Here is a 17108-nt window from a genome sequence, read left to right as displayed (position 1 = left end):
CCAAACACATGTATCAGTGTATATTTACTGAGTGATTGAAGGCTCAATAAATAAATTGTATTGAGAGAAGTACGCTTAAGTAATTAGGCCTTGGTACTGAAAGCTAAACCAAATTGTAGCTCAGAAAATTTGGAATCTATTTGTTTATAATGCCCTGATCTACTATGAAACAGGGTCTGGGTAGGGCAACTAGCAAGCTGTAAACAGAGAAGACCTTTTGATGAAGTTTAAATCTCTTACCTCAGTAGCTCTTGTTACTATTCCCCGCCCCCCTTATTTCTTTGAAATTATGTGGTAAGATGCAGCATAGCAGGGTCCTGTGGCCCTTATTGAAATGAAATTTCTCTTTCATTCTCTACATTTTATAATTCTCCCTTGCTCCCTTACGTTCAGACTTTATAGCATGGCATATATACTCTCTACAATCTAATCCCTTTCACCTTTTCAGCCTTATTGTTTCTCTACCTATTTTTCATTTAAATTTCTTTCTTTCTTTTTTAAGAAAACAGGGATGCTGCTAAAGCTTCATTTAAATTTCACAAACATATATTGATCTTTTGCTATGTCCCAGGTATTGTATGACATTGAGCTATACCAATCTATAGTTTTTCCTGTGTCTTAAACTTTCTCGCCTTTGTTACAGAAAAAACACTCTTTGTTACAGAATTTTTCCCATATACAGGACTCCTTCCTCCCTACTTTCTTCGTCCATCTAAATGCCAGCCTTTCAAGGCTGTCCTCCTTCCTCATTATTACTTTGCGTCAAGAATATTGTTTATTTCTCATGTACAGCAGTTACACAAATAAAAATACACCTATCCTACTCCACTGCCCAACAGTAAACTCCTTGAGAGACGGGAAAGGCCATTTTAAAATCTTTGCTTCTCTCTTTCATGAATGTTTGTAGTGTTGCATCTATTTGAGATGGTAGGTAGAAATAGTAGAGCACGGTGTGAGTGAGGGGATTACCAGTGCCTAAAAGAACTATGGACTTGTATATTCCGATTCGTTCAATGTCATTCTGTTCTTTTAAAATTTGATATCTTGTATGGTTGCTTGACTTCATAGCCTTCATCAAATGAAACTTCTAGGAAGATACTCTGATGGATAGTAGCCCCAGAATTTCTTGGCTGTAGGGTATAAGCCACATTTTCAAATACAATTCTGTTTGTTTTTTTTTGTTTGTTTGTTTGTTTTTTTTTCCCACAAGGCTTACGGCTTTGCATGCAAGTTCCAATCTCTAAGCAGCATTTGGTGGGGAAAGAAGTCATCAAACAGCCATACTGAGAAGAATAAAGTATTTTAACTGATAACTATTTCAGAAAGAATGTGGCAATTACACATCTTCTAAACCCTATTAAGGAAGTTTTGGTGCTAACAGTGAGATCTGGTACTGTGTCCTAAATTTTGGGGTTTTTTTGGACAAATCTTCAATACCTCATGTCATTTTCAACTTCTTTTTCTGTTGAGAGAGAGAGAGAACGAATGGAATTCATATGCCTACAACTTTTCCGGGACAAAATAATTCTTTTAATGGGAGGAACACTTATCCTTGATACAGTGTTTTATCTTATGTTAGACATGATTTGGAAGGTAAATATAAGTGGACCAGAAAATTGGAAATACTGTGCTTTTTTATTATTCATGGACCGTCTAGATATCACATATGTATAGGTCAGATTTATCAGGTGTAATATAGTGTAGTGTCTAATAACAAAGAATTTATCAATTTAAAGGTGAAAGTATTCATTTATAGTATTTCTGGCACTTATTTTGTAATTTGAAACTTAAAACCCTATCAACTGGTGAAAAGATTATAATCAAAGGCTAAAATTTTATATTCTCTTTTGTTAATGTCAGGACAAAGTCCGGATTGAATGTAAGTATGCTTTATTTTATAGGCCTATGAAGAATACACCAGCAAGCTAGATGCACTCCAACAAAGAGAACAACAGTTATTGGAATCTCTGGGGAACGGAACTGATTTTTCTGTTTCTAGCTCTGCATCAATGGATACCGTTACATCTTCTTCCTCTTCTAGCCTTTCAGTGCTACCTTCATCTCTTTCAGTTTTTCAAAATCCCACAGATGTGGCACGGAGCAACCCCAAGTCACCACAAAAACCTATCGTTAGAGTCTTCCTGCCCAACAAACAGAGGACAGTGGTGAGTCAGTTTTAATATCACCATTTTGCTGTTTCTTTGTATTTTTCAGACAGATCAGTTGTTGAAAATTAATATATTATTACTTCATACTCAGAGATCATGCAAATAGAGGCATCCATGTCATGCAGGAATGAAAAATATATAATTATTTGGTGGCAAAGTCTATATTCCTTAACTGAAATAAATGGTATTGTCTCTAGTGTTGGATTTGACATTTAAACCTGTCTGCCAAACTTGAACCACAGTCATGTCTAAGCACTAGTTTAAAATAAATCAAGATTTTAAGACTTGAGCTTGTTCATTATCTAATGTGTGTCAGGTAAGATTCATTCTTCACCCTTGAGAAATCTCCTTTCTGAGTTATATTATCAGATGTTGAACGTTCAGTGTGATTGATATGTTTCCCTTCATCTACTTAATTTTTGGTTGTTGAATATTAGTATTACCTTAGGAACAGCGTACCCTGTAAGTAACATTTGAATCATTTAAAGAGAAATCTGTGAAATTATTGTGGGTGGTCTATAATCCTTAAGTGCAACGAATATTGTTAGTAGACTTAATAAGTAACCCGTCTGTATACATCACTACTTTTTAAATGTCTGTGGTTACTTTTGACAATAAAAATTCCAAATACAACTGAAGTCAAAATTTTTCATTTTTTTTCTCTGACAACAGAAATCAAAAGTGCAATTGATCATTGTTTAATGTTCCAAAAATTCCTTTCTGACTTAAGAAAACAATGTTATTATAGAGGCATTTTACTCTCAGAAGTTAAGAATTCCTGCATATGAGTTTAGAAAACTAATGGAGTTACGAGTTACCAGCCTGTAAGTTTTTATCTTAGGAAATATGGCTTTCTAAAGGCATCATTTATTGTCAGGGAATAAAAAGTAATAAAATAAAAAGTCATACTTTTTCTGCCCTTTTTCCGTGTACAGACAAAAGTTGGTTGTAAAAAATGGACTCTAATTTTTCATTGTACAGAATTACAAATCAATTTGTAAAACAAATCCAGTTCTCCTACCCTTTCTCTTTATTCTGTTGGGTAGAATGAAATTAAAATTATTTTTCCCACATTAAGATGGGGAATTACTAAGCATATGTTTCCAGGGATGCCCCACTTAAAAGGGGAATATCAACATATGAATTATCTGTGAATAGATAATCTTCGAAGCAGCCTAACAAAACTGTGGCAAACATCCCATCCCCAGTAGATCTTAAATTAATTCTTTATTATCTGTATTCATGAGCAGAAAGTAGGAAATGTGTTCTTCAGTCCCAGGCGTTTCCCTTCTCTTCATCACGGTATTGTTCCTTCCAGGTTCCACCAAACTTAGTAATTTTGTGAGTTTCTATATACAAATGTAAAATTGGGGTTGTTGGAGCCTTTCACATTTCTCAACCTAATGATTAAGTTTAACTAGCCTCCGGCCGGGCGCAGTGGCTCACACCTGTAATCCCAGCACTTTGGAAGGCTGAGGCGGGCAGATCACGAGGTCAGGAGGTCAGGAGATCGAGACAATCCTGGCTAACACACGGTGAAACCTTGGCTCTACTAAAAATACAAAAAAATTAGCCGGGCATGGTGGCAGGTGCCTGTAGTCCCAGCTAATTTGGAGGCTCAGGCAGGATAGTGCTGTGAACCCGGGAGGCGGAGCTTGCAGTGAGCCGAGATTGCGCCACTGCACTCCAGCCTGGGTGACAGAGCGAGACTCCATCTCAAAAAAAAAAAAGTTTAACTAGCCTCCTCATATTTATGAGAGAGGCCAAGAGAAATTTACAAGTATCACTAAAGCTTATAATTTCCCTTTTAAAAAGAAATAAAAACAACTGAGACTCTTCAAAGATGTAAAATGATCATAAATGAATAACTATCAGGCAACTGACCAGGCTTACCTTAATTATTCTGGCTAGGCTTAGATTAAATAAGTAACTTGTTCTTGTCCATCATACTCCCAGTTTAACAATTCATATTCAATACTCAGAAAAACTGTATATCATGAACTTAAAAGGCCTTATGAATCATCAATAAATGGGTTTGTGGTATTAAACTCTTTCAAGAACATTATTTTGCCATTCTCTCTTTTATCTGAATCTGTTAACCCTTTTCTTAACTACCTCTTTTCCTCTCCTTTTCTTCCCTCAATTCTTATTAACATTAATAGTTACTATTTGAGCATTTGCCATCCTGTGTTCCAAGTTCTGTGCTAAGGACTTTACATATATCTTCTCAGCCAGGATAATTCACATTCTAAGTAAAATTGCTTGTGGTAGTGAATGACAGCTCCTCCATCAAAATACATGTTTCTGTTTGTCCTGAACACTCAGGAACAAAGGGCAATAGAACCTACTAGCAGCAAATGAAATCAAGTACCAAGAATGAAATTATGTTTTCTTAAAGTGGACTTAGATTTGTAGTCCAAGATAGCACACTAAACACTTGCCTTTATATCTTTGTTCCTCTCCAAAAATTTCATTGAAATGATAGTAAAGATATGTAAAAAGAATAATAAAACAGGATAGGATTCTGTCAGAGAACTAGAAATTTTTAAGAATTCCTGGAAGATGGAAAATATATGAATGGTTACGTAAATAAGCCAAAATAGAAAACCAAACAAAATACTAGGAGCTAGATTCTTACATGAAGGGAGCCATTCTTAGCAAAATCCTGGTGAAGCAGATAGCGTAGTCAGCAGATTACAAAGAAGTAGATTTACCTCTTGGGTAGTCGTCAGAGTAATTAGTCTAAGGTCTTGCTCTGGCAGGAAGACAAAGTCATGTGTCTTCATAAATCGAGCTGGTGATGTAAATATGAATATTTTGAAGGTGTGTGTTAGTTGTGAGTCCTGTGGAGAACCAAAACAAACCAGACTCAACTAAAAACATTGAAATTCTGAATTCAAAAAAATTTTTTTAAAGGTCATGGCCTGATATTTTGAGACATCTGTTAATGGGTTGCTGAGTCCTGAGTTCCCAGTATGGCCTTACATTGCACATGTCCATAGAGATGTGAATGTTGCCTACTGGAGTTGTACAACAAGGGGATCCTGTTAGTTCCTCTTCTGTATATATGGAACAAATAATTTATAGCATTTATTCCATGAAAAAGCTCTAAAAGTCGTTTTCTAAACAAAATTTCTGCCTGGAGAGTTCTGTGTGACTGCTGTGTGTGTTTAAATGGTGGAACTGAACATCAGATGTCCCTGAACCTCAGAGAAATCCAGTGGGGTAAAAAGTAAAGGTTAATCTACCCAGGAGTAAAATAATACTCTTCTTCCATCTGGAATATACCAGACTTATTCTCACCTCTGTACCCATTAGTAATCTGTTTGGAAAACAAACTGCTTTCTCCTACTATACTGTCAACACAACAAATTTTTGTGACTAGATGTGTGGGGATGTTTTTCCCCCACCAAGCAATCTCCAGTTCTCTGTAGATAATCAACTGAGTGTCTCTACCCAATTGTCTGCAATTGTTGTTAAGTTGCCTTCAATTTAACTCAATTCTGACACTATCTACCCAGGGATAGCGTAGACCCCACAGGTTAAGAGCTCAGTCCCACAAGACTGTCCCCTCTTGAGATGCTAGTCCCAAGTTCCAGGTTGTGACTTACACTTCTGACCAGCTGGCTATAAATCAAGGATCCCCACATCTTCTAATCTTTAATCATTTGCTAGAATAGCTCACAGAACTTCAAGAAACACTTACATTTACTGGTTTGCTATAAAGGATGTTACAAGAGGTAAAAGACGAACAGCCAGATGGAAGAAATGCATAGAGAAAGGTATGTGGGAAGGGATGCAGAGCTTTTGTGCTCTCTTTAGGAGCATCACCTTCCACTACCTCCAGATGTTCAGCACCCTGGAAGCTCTAGGAACATTGCATTTCAGTGATTTTTATGGAAGCTTCATCATATAGGTGTGATATTTATTAGGCCAATCTCCAGGACCTCCCCACTTCTCAGAGGTTGGTGGATGGGGCTGAAAGTTCACATTATGGCTTGGTCTTTCTTTTGACCACCTTCCATTCAGGAACCCACCAAAAGTCACCTCGTTAGAACAAAAGATGCTCCTATCACCTAGGAAATTTCAAGGGAATCAGAGCTCTGTGTCAGGAACCAAGGTCAAAGACAAATAATGAGAACAAAAGATGCACCTGGCACCCTGATCACTCAGGAAATTACAAGAGTTTTAGGAGCTCTGTGCCTAGAACTGGGGTTGAAGGCCAAAGGGTTGAAGACCAAAGTATATATTATTATAAACCACAATATCAGAGTTTGTCAACATAATAAACCACTTGCCATTTATTGGACCTATACAACTGTACAGGAGTAAGTCCACACCAAATCAACCTAATTTTTATTTATAAATATGACTAGAACACCAACAGCAACAGAGAAAACTCAAGAAAAGAAATAAGGCAACGAGAAGATGTAAAAATATTATAGCTCAGGATGTACTTCATTCTTGAAGCCAAATCAGTTTGATATAAAAATTGAGTCATTCAGAGGACCACAGAGTTTGTGAAAATTGAAAGTATGATTGTTGACCTTTGTTAAACAGAAAGGCCAAATATTAGGATAGCTAGAATTAATAAGTATTTTGGAAAGTAAAGCTAAAGACATACCTTTTAAGATATGAGATAAAGGGGGCAAATATGAGAGAAAAGGTAAGAGACATGGAGAGAGCAACAGTTCCAACTTCTGTTTAATAAAGAAGCAAACAAAAATAGAGGGAAGATGTATTCACAGACATAATACAAGAAAATTTTCCTGTGTTGAACAAAAACCAGCCTTCAGATAGATAGGGGCAACTGACTGTCAACAGGAAAACAAAAACAGAGATTGACCTGGATACTTGCTGTATAATTCGAAAGTTGAAAGAGAACCTTTTCAGAAAGATAAACTGGTAATCTACAGGAGAATGAAAATTGCATTGTTTTCTCATTGGCAAACTGAGGGCTAGAAGGCAGTGGATCACGGCCATTAAAGATCTGATGGAAGTTAATAGCCAAGCTAATATTAAAAGTAAGACTCTTTGGGTATCTAGGGACTGAAAATTATTTCGGTAGAATATAATAAGTATCTAGAAATAGACTGAAAATTATTTCAGTAGAATATAATAAGTATCTAGAAATAGATCCCAGAATTTCAGAAAATGTAATATGAAAAAAATGGTTCAATCAGTAAGAAGAAAGTGAATTATTTAATTTTTGGTGCTGGCATATGTAGAAGAAAATAAAATTGGGCCCACATCTTAGACTGCTTACAAAAGTAAATTCTATCAGAATCAAGAGATTAAATACCAAAAAAAAAAAAAAGTAAATCTTTCAAGAAAAATCTAGTAGGCTGCATGTAAAATCTAGGAGTTGAGGTCACTATCTTAATCAAAACTTAATTAGCTCAAAAGCTGTAGGAGATAGATTGATTAAATACAATTTTGAAATTATGTATGCCCCCCCACAAAAAAAAAAAAAACCTTAACAAAATCAATAGTCTATAAATTTGGAAACAGCATTGGTGCCCAGATAGCAAGAAGTAAATAGTCTTCTGTATATACAAAGAACACTTCAAAATTGGCAAGAAAAAGACAAAACTCAGTAGAAAAATAGGGAAAAGATATAAATAGGCAGTTCATATAAGATTAAATCCAAATGAATAGTAAAGCATGTGAACACTGTTCAGATGCAGTCAATTGTGAGTGTACACATTAAAACTATGAGATCATTTCATCTGTCTGGCAAAATATAAATTATTATTGGCAGGGGTGTAGTAAGAAAACTGCTCCCTTAGTTAAGGATAGAAATGTGAAGTATCACAGCTTATTGGAAAGCACTTTGATAATATCTGTCAAAATTTACAAGAACTATATCTTCCAAGCCAGTACTCCAACTATTGGGAATTTAGCACATAAAAGCACCAATATTTATACAAGGATATTTGTTAAATCATAACGAGAAAAAAAATATAGAATGTCATCAGTAGAGAAATGGTTGTATAAATCATGGTACAGCCACACCGTGTAGTACAATGCAGCCTGTGAAAAGACTTGTACTTGAAGGTTTTTCTGAGAAGTATTATAATTGAGAAAAGGAAAGCTGTAGGAAACTCTGATATTACTTACTTATTCTTTATATATACCACATTGCAGTATTCTAGTAGGTCTAGAAATATCTCTCTCAACTAGAAATGCTGAATAAAATGTGTTTATTTAAATGTATAGCTGAGCTCAATAGAAAAACCTATAGAGGGTGAAAACAAATAGGGAGTTGAAAAAACCAGAAAAGTATAGGAGCTGATATGTGAAGGTATCGCTGAACTATAACCTTCAACGAATCTAACCCACTATCTATTTTTGTATGGCCTACAAACTAAGAATGGATTTTACATTTTTAAATGCTTGAAAAAAGTTAAAGGAATAATAGTATTTCATAATCTATGAAAATCACACGAAATACAAATTTTGGCCAGGTACGGTGGCTCATGCCTGTAATCCCAGCACAGGAGGCTGAGAGGAGTGGATCACCTGAGGTCAGGAGTTCTAGACCAGCCTGGCCAACATGGTGAAACCCACATCTCTACTATAAATACAAAATTGGCCGGGTGTGGTGCCGCATGCCTGTAACCCAGCTACTTGGGAGGCTGAGGCAGGATAATCGCTTGAACCTGGGAGGTGGAGGTTGCAGTGAGCCGAGATTGCGCCATTGCACTCCAGCCTGGGCAACAACAGCGAAACTCCATCTCAAAAAAAAATAAATAAATAAAATAAAATGTCAGTGTCCATCAGTAAAATGTTACTGGAACACAGCAATGCTAATCTGTTTATATGTTGTCTGTGGCTGGTTTCATGCTTTAGCAGCGGTGTTGAGCAGTTGTACATCACGGTGTAATCTACAGAACCTCTGGTTCTTTATGGAAGAAGTTTGCTGACCTCTGCTGTAGTGGCCTCAGGTGGGCCAGTTTGTCACTCTGGAACAAAGGTTGTGAGTATCAGTGTGTGGGGGTACAACACTGGGCCTTCAGCCTGTGTCACAAAGGTAGTTGGAACCCAGATTCTCACATAAAGCTGACCCTTTGAAGGACATTACCTTCAGTGAAAGGGTGAAATCTATTACCAGAATACATAAAGATAACAATAAACTTGACTGTCTTTGACAGTACTCTAAATAAAGTTTCCCCTGTGACTTTTTAACTATGGATGTATTCTCATCATTGTGTGGGATTCAAATTTATACTGCCTGCATTGTCCAGGAACCCTCAAGCCATGAAGTGGACATAATGACTGGTCTTGGAGTGGCAATAGCACTCAGGTACTGCACAGAAGCAATGGAAACCCTCCCTCGGCCTGTCTAGGTCTCACAGAATTAACAGAAATAATGCTTTACTGACTATCTCAAGATCTCAAGTTGTAAGACATGCAAGGAAACAGTCTACAATCAGTGAGTTAGCAGACTTAAAAACAGCAGGGTTAGACTCCTAAGAAAGAACCAAGTAGAACTTTTAGGTAGTCTTGATTTAAACCTCATCATCTATGAAGTATTCTTGCTTGGATTAGGACCTTCTATTTTATAAGAAACACAGGGGATAGAGGAAAAAGGTAAGCATCATGAGGAAACAATTAGACAGTTCAGAATGTTGACTTCCTGTAAGACAATAGGCCTGGACTCCTTGATAAGTTAATGTCATGGACAATGAAAAGGTTGGGGATTATTCCACACTGTACAAGACCAAGTGCACATAACAACCAAATGCAGTGTGTAATCCTGAGGGGGGAAGAATCATTCTTGGGACTTGGGAAATTTTTAACATTGATTGAATACTAGATATTGTTATGGAATTATTGTTAATGTTCTTAAATGTGAGGATGGTAATGTAATTATATAGGAGAATGTCCTTGTTCTTAGGAATTACATGCATAAGTATTTAGGAGTAAAGTGTTAGGATGACTGCAACTTCCCCCTCAAACCCACGCTTTTTTGAGATGGAACTTATACACAGTAGAGGGTACAAATCTGAAGTGTATCGCTCAGAGTTTTTACATGTGTAACTACCATGTAGATTAAGATGTAGAACATTTCCTGATGCTTTAGAGGGTTCTCCTGTGCCCCTTCCAATTCACTAAAACTAACCACTATTTCATTTCTATCTCTGTCAGTTACTTTGAAACTTAACTTCAAATGGTGTGATGGAAATCAACATGCAGAGAAAGAGAAAAAGCAAATATGAAAAGATAATCTTAGACTCTAAGAAAGAATTTTGATGTTAATTGTACCATTTGTTCAGATTTTCTGTCTGAAATTTTTTATAATAAGAGTTGGAAAAATTGAAACAACATAGAAAAAAAGAAATGTAGAAAGTTCAAAAGAAACAGTTATCTCTAGGAAAAAAGAGTGAACATACTGATACTCATTTGAGGATGTAGCAAGATAACACTTTAAGTAAAATTTCAGTATGTCAAGTTAGTTACAGCAAATTACATAGGAAGTGTTTAAATGTCATATAGAAATTGAAATATTTATTTTAAAAACTCAGTGAATAAGGTAAAGCTAGATTAAACCCAGCCAAAGAATGAATTAGTGAACTCTGGAAAGTAACAAAAGAGAGTTATAGAAAATAGAGAGGTTAAGCAGTATGAAAAATGGAATGAGCATTATATGCCTCAAAGGAGTTCCAAAAGGTAAAAATAGAAATAAATGAGTAGAGAAAAATTCAAATAAATTAGGGCTAACATTTACAAATGACATAAATCTAACGATTTGGGGAGCACAATCTCTGAGTTGGACAAACAATTTGAATCCAGTATAGACATAATAAAACCAAAGAATATTGTTTTAAAAGCACTCAGGGAAAAAAATTATATAGAAAATAATTATAATTAGACTAGGAAATTTTTTTATGGCAGTTGTAGAAATCAGAAGACAATAGAATAATATACTCAAAGTACTGAGAGGTACCTGTAAATCTCTCAGCTAAGCTAAGCTATAAATTTAATTAGGTTGGCTTGAGCAAATGCACCATAAAGTCCTTTCCAGAGAAGTTTACTTGTCATAGGTTCTGCTTGAAGGAATTGTCCAAGAAGGTTTACCGTATAAAGGAAATTGAACACAGAAGGAATGAAAAGTAAAAATTAAACCTAAAATTTGCAGAAGAAAACACGACAGAAAATTTTTGTGACCTGGGGTTTGGCAAAGATTTCTTAAATATGACACCAGAAGCACAGTCTATAATGAACCTATTAATTTATTGGATTAATCAAAATGTAAAACTTCTGCTCTTCAAAAGACAGTATTAAGAGAATATAAAAAGAAAAACCACAGATTGATAGTCTTTGTAAGCCATATATCTGATCAAGGACATGTAGAATATATAAAGAACTCTGAAAACTCAATAATAAGAAAACAAACGGCCAGGCGCGGAGGCTCATGCCTGTAATCCCAGCACTTTGGGAGGCTGAGGCAGGTGGATCATGAGGTCGGGAGTTCAAGACCAGCCTGGCCAAGATGGTGAAACCCCGTCTCTACTAAAAATGCAAAAATTAGCTGGGCGTGGTGGCAGGCGCCTGTTACCCCAGCTACTCGGGAGGCTGAGGCAGAAAATTGCTTGAACTCGGGAGGCAGAGGTTTAAGTGAGCCGAGATTGTGCCACTGCACTCCAGCCTGGGCGACAGAGTGAGACTCCATCTCAAAAAAAAAAAAAAAAGAAAAAACAACCCAATTAAAAATGGACAAAGGATTTGAACAGTTTCATCAAAGAGATATATGGATGGTAATAAACACATGAGAAGACACTCAACATTAGTCATTAGGAAAATGCAAATTAAATAGGCACATGATACCCTTACGTGCCTCCTAGAATGGCTGAAATTAGAGTGGCCATACCAAGTATTAGTGGGGATGTGAAAGAACTAGAATTTCCTTTCACTGCTGATAGGAGTGTTTAATTGGTACAACCACTTTGGAATAAAATTTGGCAGTTTTATTTAATGAAACCTTTTCAAAATCCCAACGGGCTTTTTTTTTTTTTTTTTTTCCAGAAATAGAAAGTCCGTCCTAAAATTCATACAGTATCTCAAGGAATCCCGTATAGCTAAAACAGTCTCAAAAAAGTACAAAGTTGGGAGCATCATGCTTCCTGATCTCAAAACTTACTACAAAGTTAGAGTAATCAAAACTGAGTGGTACTGGCATGCAGACAGATGAGAGTCCTGAACTAAATCTTCACATTTATGGTCAAATGATCTTTGACAGGGGTACCAGGACCACTCCATGAAGTAAAGAGAATCTCTTCAGCAAATGCTGTTGGCAACTGAATATCCACATGCAAAAAAGAATGAAGTGGCACCCTTCCCTTATACCATGTACAAAGAATAACCCAAAATGGATCAAAGACTTGAACATAACAGTTAAAGCCATAAAACTTTTACTACAAGAAAACATAGGAGAAAAGCATCATAACTTTGGATTTGTCAATTATTTCTTGGCCGTGATGCCAAAAGCCCAGGCAACACAAGAAAAAATGGAAAAATTGTACTATTATCAGAATTTAAAACTTCTGATCATCAAAGGATATAATCAACAGAGTGAAAAGCCAACCTGGAATGGGAAAAATATTTGCAAATCATGTATCTGATAAGGGGTTAATATCCAGAATATAAATAACTCTTATAATAGCATACAACCTTGTTAAAAAATGGGCAGAGGACTTGAACAGACATTTCTTTAGTGAAGATATCCAGATGGCCACCAGCATATGAAAAGATGCCCAACATTGCTAATTATTAGGAACATGCAAATCAAAACCACAGTGAGATACCACCTCACACCCATTAGGATGTCGGCTATCAGACAAAAAAGAAGATAACAAGAGTTGGCAAGGGTGTGGAGAAATTGGACCCCTGGTGCACTGTTGGTGGAAATGTAAAATGGAGCAACTGCTGTGGAAAACAGTATAGAGGTTCCTCAAAAAACTAAAAATAGAATTACCATATAATCCAGCAATTCTCCTTCTGTGTATATACCCAAAATAATTGAAAGCAGGATCTCAAAGAGATATTTGTACACTCATGTTCATAGCAGCATTATTCACTATAGTAGCCGAAGGCAGAAGCAACCCAGATTTCTGTTGATGGAGGAGTGGATGAACAAAATATGGTATGTATATACATTGGAATATTATTCAGCCTTAAAACAGGACATTCTAACACATACTACAACATGAGTAAATCTCAAGGACATTATGTTAAGTGAAATGAGCCAGTCATAAAATGACAAATACTGTATGATTCTACTTATTGAAGTACCTAGAGTGTTCAGACTCACAGAGACACAGAGTAGAATGGTGTTTGCCCAGGGGCTGGGGGAAGGGGTGCTGGGGAGTTGTTTAATGGTTATAGAGTTTTAGTTTTGCAGGATGAAAAGAGTTCTGGAGATTGGTTGCACAACATTGTGAATGTACTTAACACTACTGAATTGTACACTTAAAAATGGTTGAAATGTTAAGCTTTATGTTAGGTATATTTTACCATAATTTTGTGAAATAATAGTATGGTAGTTATATAAAACGTTAGGCTGGACACGGTGACTCACACCTGTAATCCCAGTGCTTTGGGAAGTCAAGGCGAGAGAATCACTTGAGACCAGGAGTTCCATACCAGCCAGGGCAACATAGTGAGACCCCATGTCTACAAAAAAAATTTTTAATTAGCCAGGCGTGGTGGTGTACATCTGTAGTCCTAGCTACCTGGGAGGCTGAAGCAGGAGGATCACTTGTGCCCAGGAGTTAAAAGCTACATTGTGCTATGTGCACCATTGCACTCCAGCCTGGGTGAAAGAGCAAGACCCTGTCCACCCCCACAAAAAGTCAGATGTACACTTAGCGTATCACACAGCCCTTCTACTCCTCGGTATTTACCCAAGAGAAAAGGGAGCGTATGTTCATAGAAGGATTTGTATATGAATGTTCTTAGTTGCTTTGTCATAGCCCCAAACTGGAAATAACCCAAATGTCCATAAACAGGTGAATGGTTGAATTGTGGTATATCTATAAAAGGGAATACTACTCAGTAGAAAGGAATGAACTGCTAATGCACACAACATAGATGAATCTCAAAATAATCATGCTGAGTGAAAGAAGTCAGACAAAAAATGATTACACGTTTTAAAATTCAATTTACATAAAATTCTAGAAAATGCAAACTCTTCTGTAGTGACAACAGATTCATATTTGCCTGGGCACAGGACTATGGCAGGATGGAAGGTTTACATAGGAGCACAAGGAACCTTTCAGAAAGTGATGGGTATGTTCATTATCTTGAATGTGATGATGGTTGCATGGGTATATACGTAATCTCAAAATATATCAAATTGTGTACTCTAAATCATTGCAGTTTATTGTATGTCAGTTGTACCTAGATAAATCTGTTTGTTTGTTTTTTTTAATTAAGAGCCTTTAAGAAAGCTGATAGTACTGTGGAAATATATGAAATAGACTTTGGGAGAAAGAATTATTATTAGAAATTTTTTTTCAACTTTTATTTTAGATTCAGGAGGTACATGCGCAGCTTTGTTATCTGGGTATATTGCATGATGCTGAGGTTTGATGTACAAATGATCCCATCATCCAAGTACTGAGCGTAGTACCCAGTAGTTTTTCAACCTTTGCCCTCCCCCCTCTAGTAGCCTCCAGTTTCTGTTATTGCTGTCTTTATGTCCATGAGTACCCAAAGTTTAGCTCCTACTTAGAAATGAGAACATTTAGTATTTGGGTTTCTCTTCCTGTGTTAATTTGCTTAGGATAATGGCTTCCAGCTGCATCCAGGTTGCTGCAAAGGACATGATTTCATTCATTTTTGTGGCTGCGTAGTATTCCATGGTGTATATACATTTTCTTTATGCAAACCACCATTGATGGGCAACCAGGTTGATTCCATGCCTTTGCTATTGTGAATAGTGCTGTGTTAAATATGTGGTTTTTTTGTAGAATGATTCATTTTCTTTTGGATATATACCAAGCAATGAGATTGCTGGGTCGAATGGTAGTTCTATTTTAAGTTCTTTGAGAAATTTCCAAATTGCTTTCCACACTGCCTAACCAATTTACATTCCCACCAACAGTGTATAAGCTTTCCCTTTTCTCTGCAGCTTTGCCAGCGTCTGTTGTTTTTTGCCAGCACTTTGGGAGGTTGAGGCAGGAGGATCACTTGAGGTCAGGAGTTCGAGACCAGCCTGGCCAACGTGGTGAAACCTCATCTCTACTAAAAATACAAAAAAAAATTAGCCAGGCATGGTGGTGCGCACCTGTAATCCCAGTTACTTGGGGCTGAGGCAGGAGAATTGCTTGAACCTGGGAGGCAGAGGTTGCAATGAGCTGAGATCCCACCACTGCATTCCAGCCTGGGTGACAGAGCGAGACTCTGTCTTAAAAAAAAAATGTAATTCAGACACTGGGTGTAGTGGCTTGCGCCTGTAATCCCAACACTTTGGGAGGCCAAGGCAGAAAGATTGCTTGAGCCCAGGAGTTCAAGACCAGCCTGGGCAATGTAACCAGACCCTGTCTCTACAAAAAATTAGCCAGGTGTGCTAGCATGAGTTTGTAGTCCCAGCTACTTGGGAGACTGAGGCGGAAGAATCCAGGATTTTGAGGCCTCAGTAAGGTATGATTGTGCTGCTGCACTCCAGCCTGAGCAACTGAGTGAGTCCCTGCCTTAAAGGAAAAAAAGACTTTCTAGATCCTGGAGTATGTGCAGTAACTAAAAAGAATAAGCGTATATGTCCCTTGAGATTTTTATTTTTAATTTTATTTTTTGAGACTGAGTCTTGCCCAGAATGGAATGCAGTGGTATAATCACAGCTAACTGCAGCCTTGACTTCTCAGGCTCAGGTGATCCTCCCATCTCACCCTCCAAGTAGCTGAGACCACAGGCGTGTGCCATGCCTAATTTTTAACTTTTTTTGTAGAGGTAGGGCCTTGCTATGTTGCCCAGGCTGGTCTCAAACTCTTGGGCTCAAGCAGTCTTCCCTCTGTGGCCTCCCATAGTGCTGGAATTACAGGCATGAACCACTGCACCTGGCCCTGAGGTATATTTGAATAATTTGTAAAAATCTGTTAATTGGGGTTATTGGAGGGATGGGGATATTCCCTGGGACAAGAAAAAGGGACTGACCTTTTACTTTATACTTGATATCCTTATTTCACATAATGCCAAGGTGTCCGTTTTTTATGATTGTTCAGGGTGATTATATATTTATTCATGTATTATTGTTTAGAGTGGTTATATCTCATTTAACTATTTCTTTCTTCATGGATAATTAGGTAATGTTGCAGTATATATTTAAATACATATATCCTGAAACACTGTGGGAATATTTTTATTGGGGAAGATAAATACCTTGAAATAATTATGGGGTCATAGAATATACACACTGAAAACTTTGCTATAACTTAATATCAGAAAAGATTTTGATTCTCAACAAGTGTATGAAACTTCCTTTTCCCACAAGATCCTGGCCAACGTGGTATGTCAACAGATTTTTAAAAGTATTACCAATCTAATAAAATTTAAAGTATATTTGACTTGAGTCCTGTGTGTATTGTTTGTCTGTATGACAGTTGTTTGTATTATATGACAAAAAATTAACCAAAAAATATTAGACTCACCTGATTACCCCAAAAGTTGGCTTGTGTTCTAAGCCTGTTTAGGCTTATAAGTCAAAAGAAAATTTCTTTAAAAAAATTTTATTTGACAGTTTATTGAGATATAATTCAAAAGCCATACAATTTACCCATTTAAAGTATAAAATGATTTTTGTATATTCACAAAGTTCTGTGGCCGTGGTAATTCATTTAAAAATATTTTTTCATCCCAAAAAGAAACACTGTACCTATTAGCAGTCACTTCCCATTCCTCCCATCCCTATGTAACCACCCATTTGCTCCCTCTCTATAG

The 17108-nt window shown here is 36.7% G+C and overlaps 1 protein-coding gene across 13 annotated transcripts in view; it reads left to right on the top strand.

Annotated features, from left to right (window-relative positions):
* BRAF (B-Raf proto-oncogene, serine/threonine kinase) overlaps positions 1–17108 on the top strand; it is a 206739-nt gene that overhangs the window by 96780 nt on the left and 92851 nt on the right. For all 13 annotated transcript variants that reach the window (XM_063667898.1, XM_063667894.1, XM_054496819.2 and 10 more), the window contains one exon: positions 1902–2165. In XM_063667898.1, the coding sequence (XP_063523968.1) occupies positions 1902–2165 (264 nt within the window). The remainder of the gene's footprint in view (positions 1–1901; positions 2166–17108) is intronic.

Source organism: Pongo pygmaeus, chromosome 6, assembly GCF_028885625.2.
Source record: "Pongo pygmaeus isolate AG05252 chromosome 6, NHGRI_mPonPyg2-v2.0_pri, whole genome shotgun sequence".
Classification (NCBI taxonomy): domain Eukaryota; kingdom Metazoa; phylum Chordata; class Mammalia; order Primates; family Hominidae; genus Pongo; species Pongo pygmaeus.
Note: the sequence above shows the minus strand (reverse complement) of the source record. Positions and strands in the feature narration are given on the sequence as shown.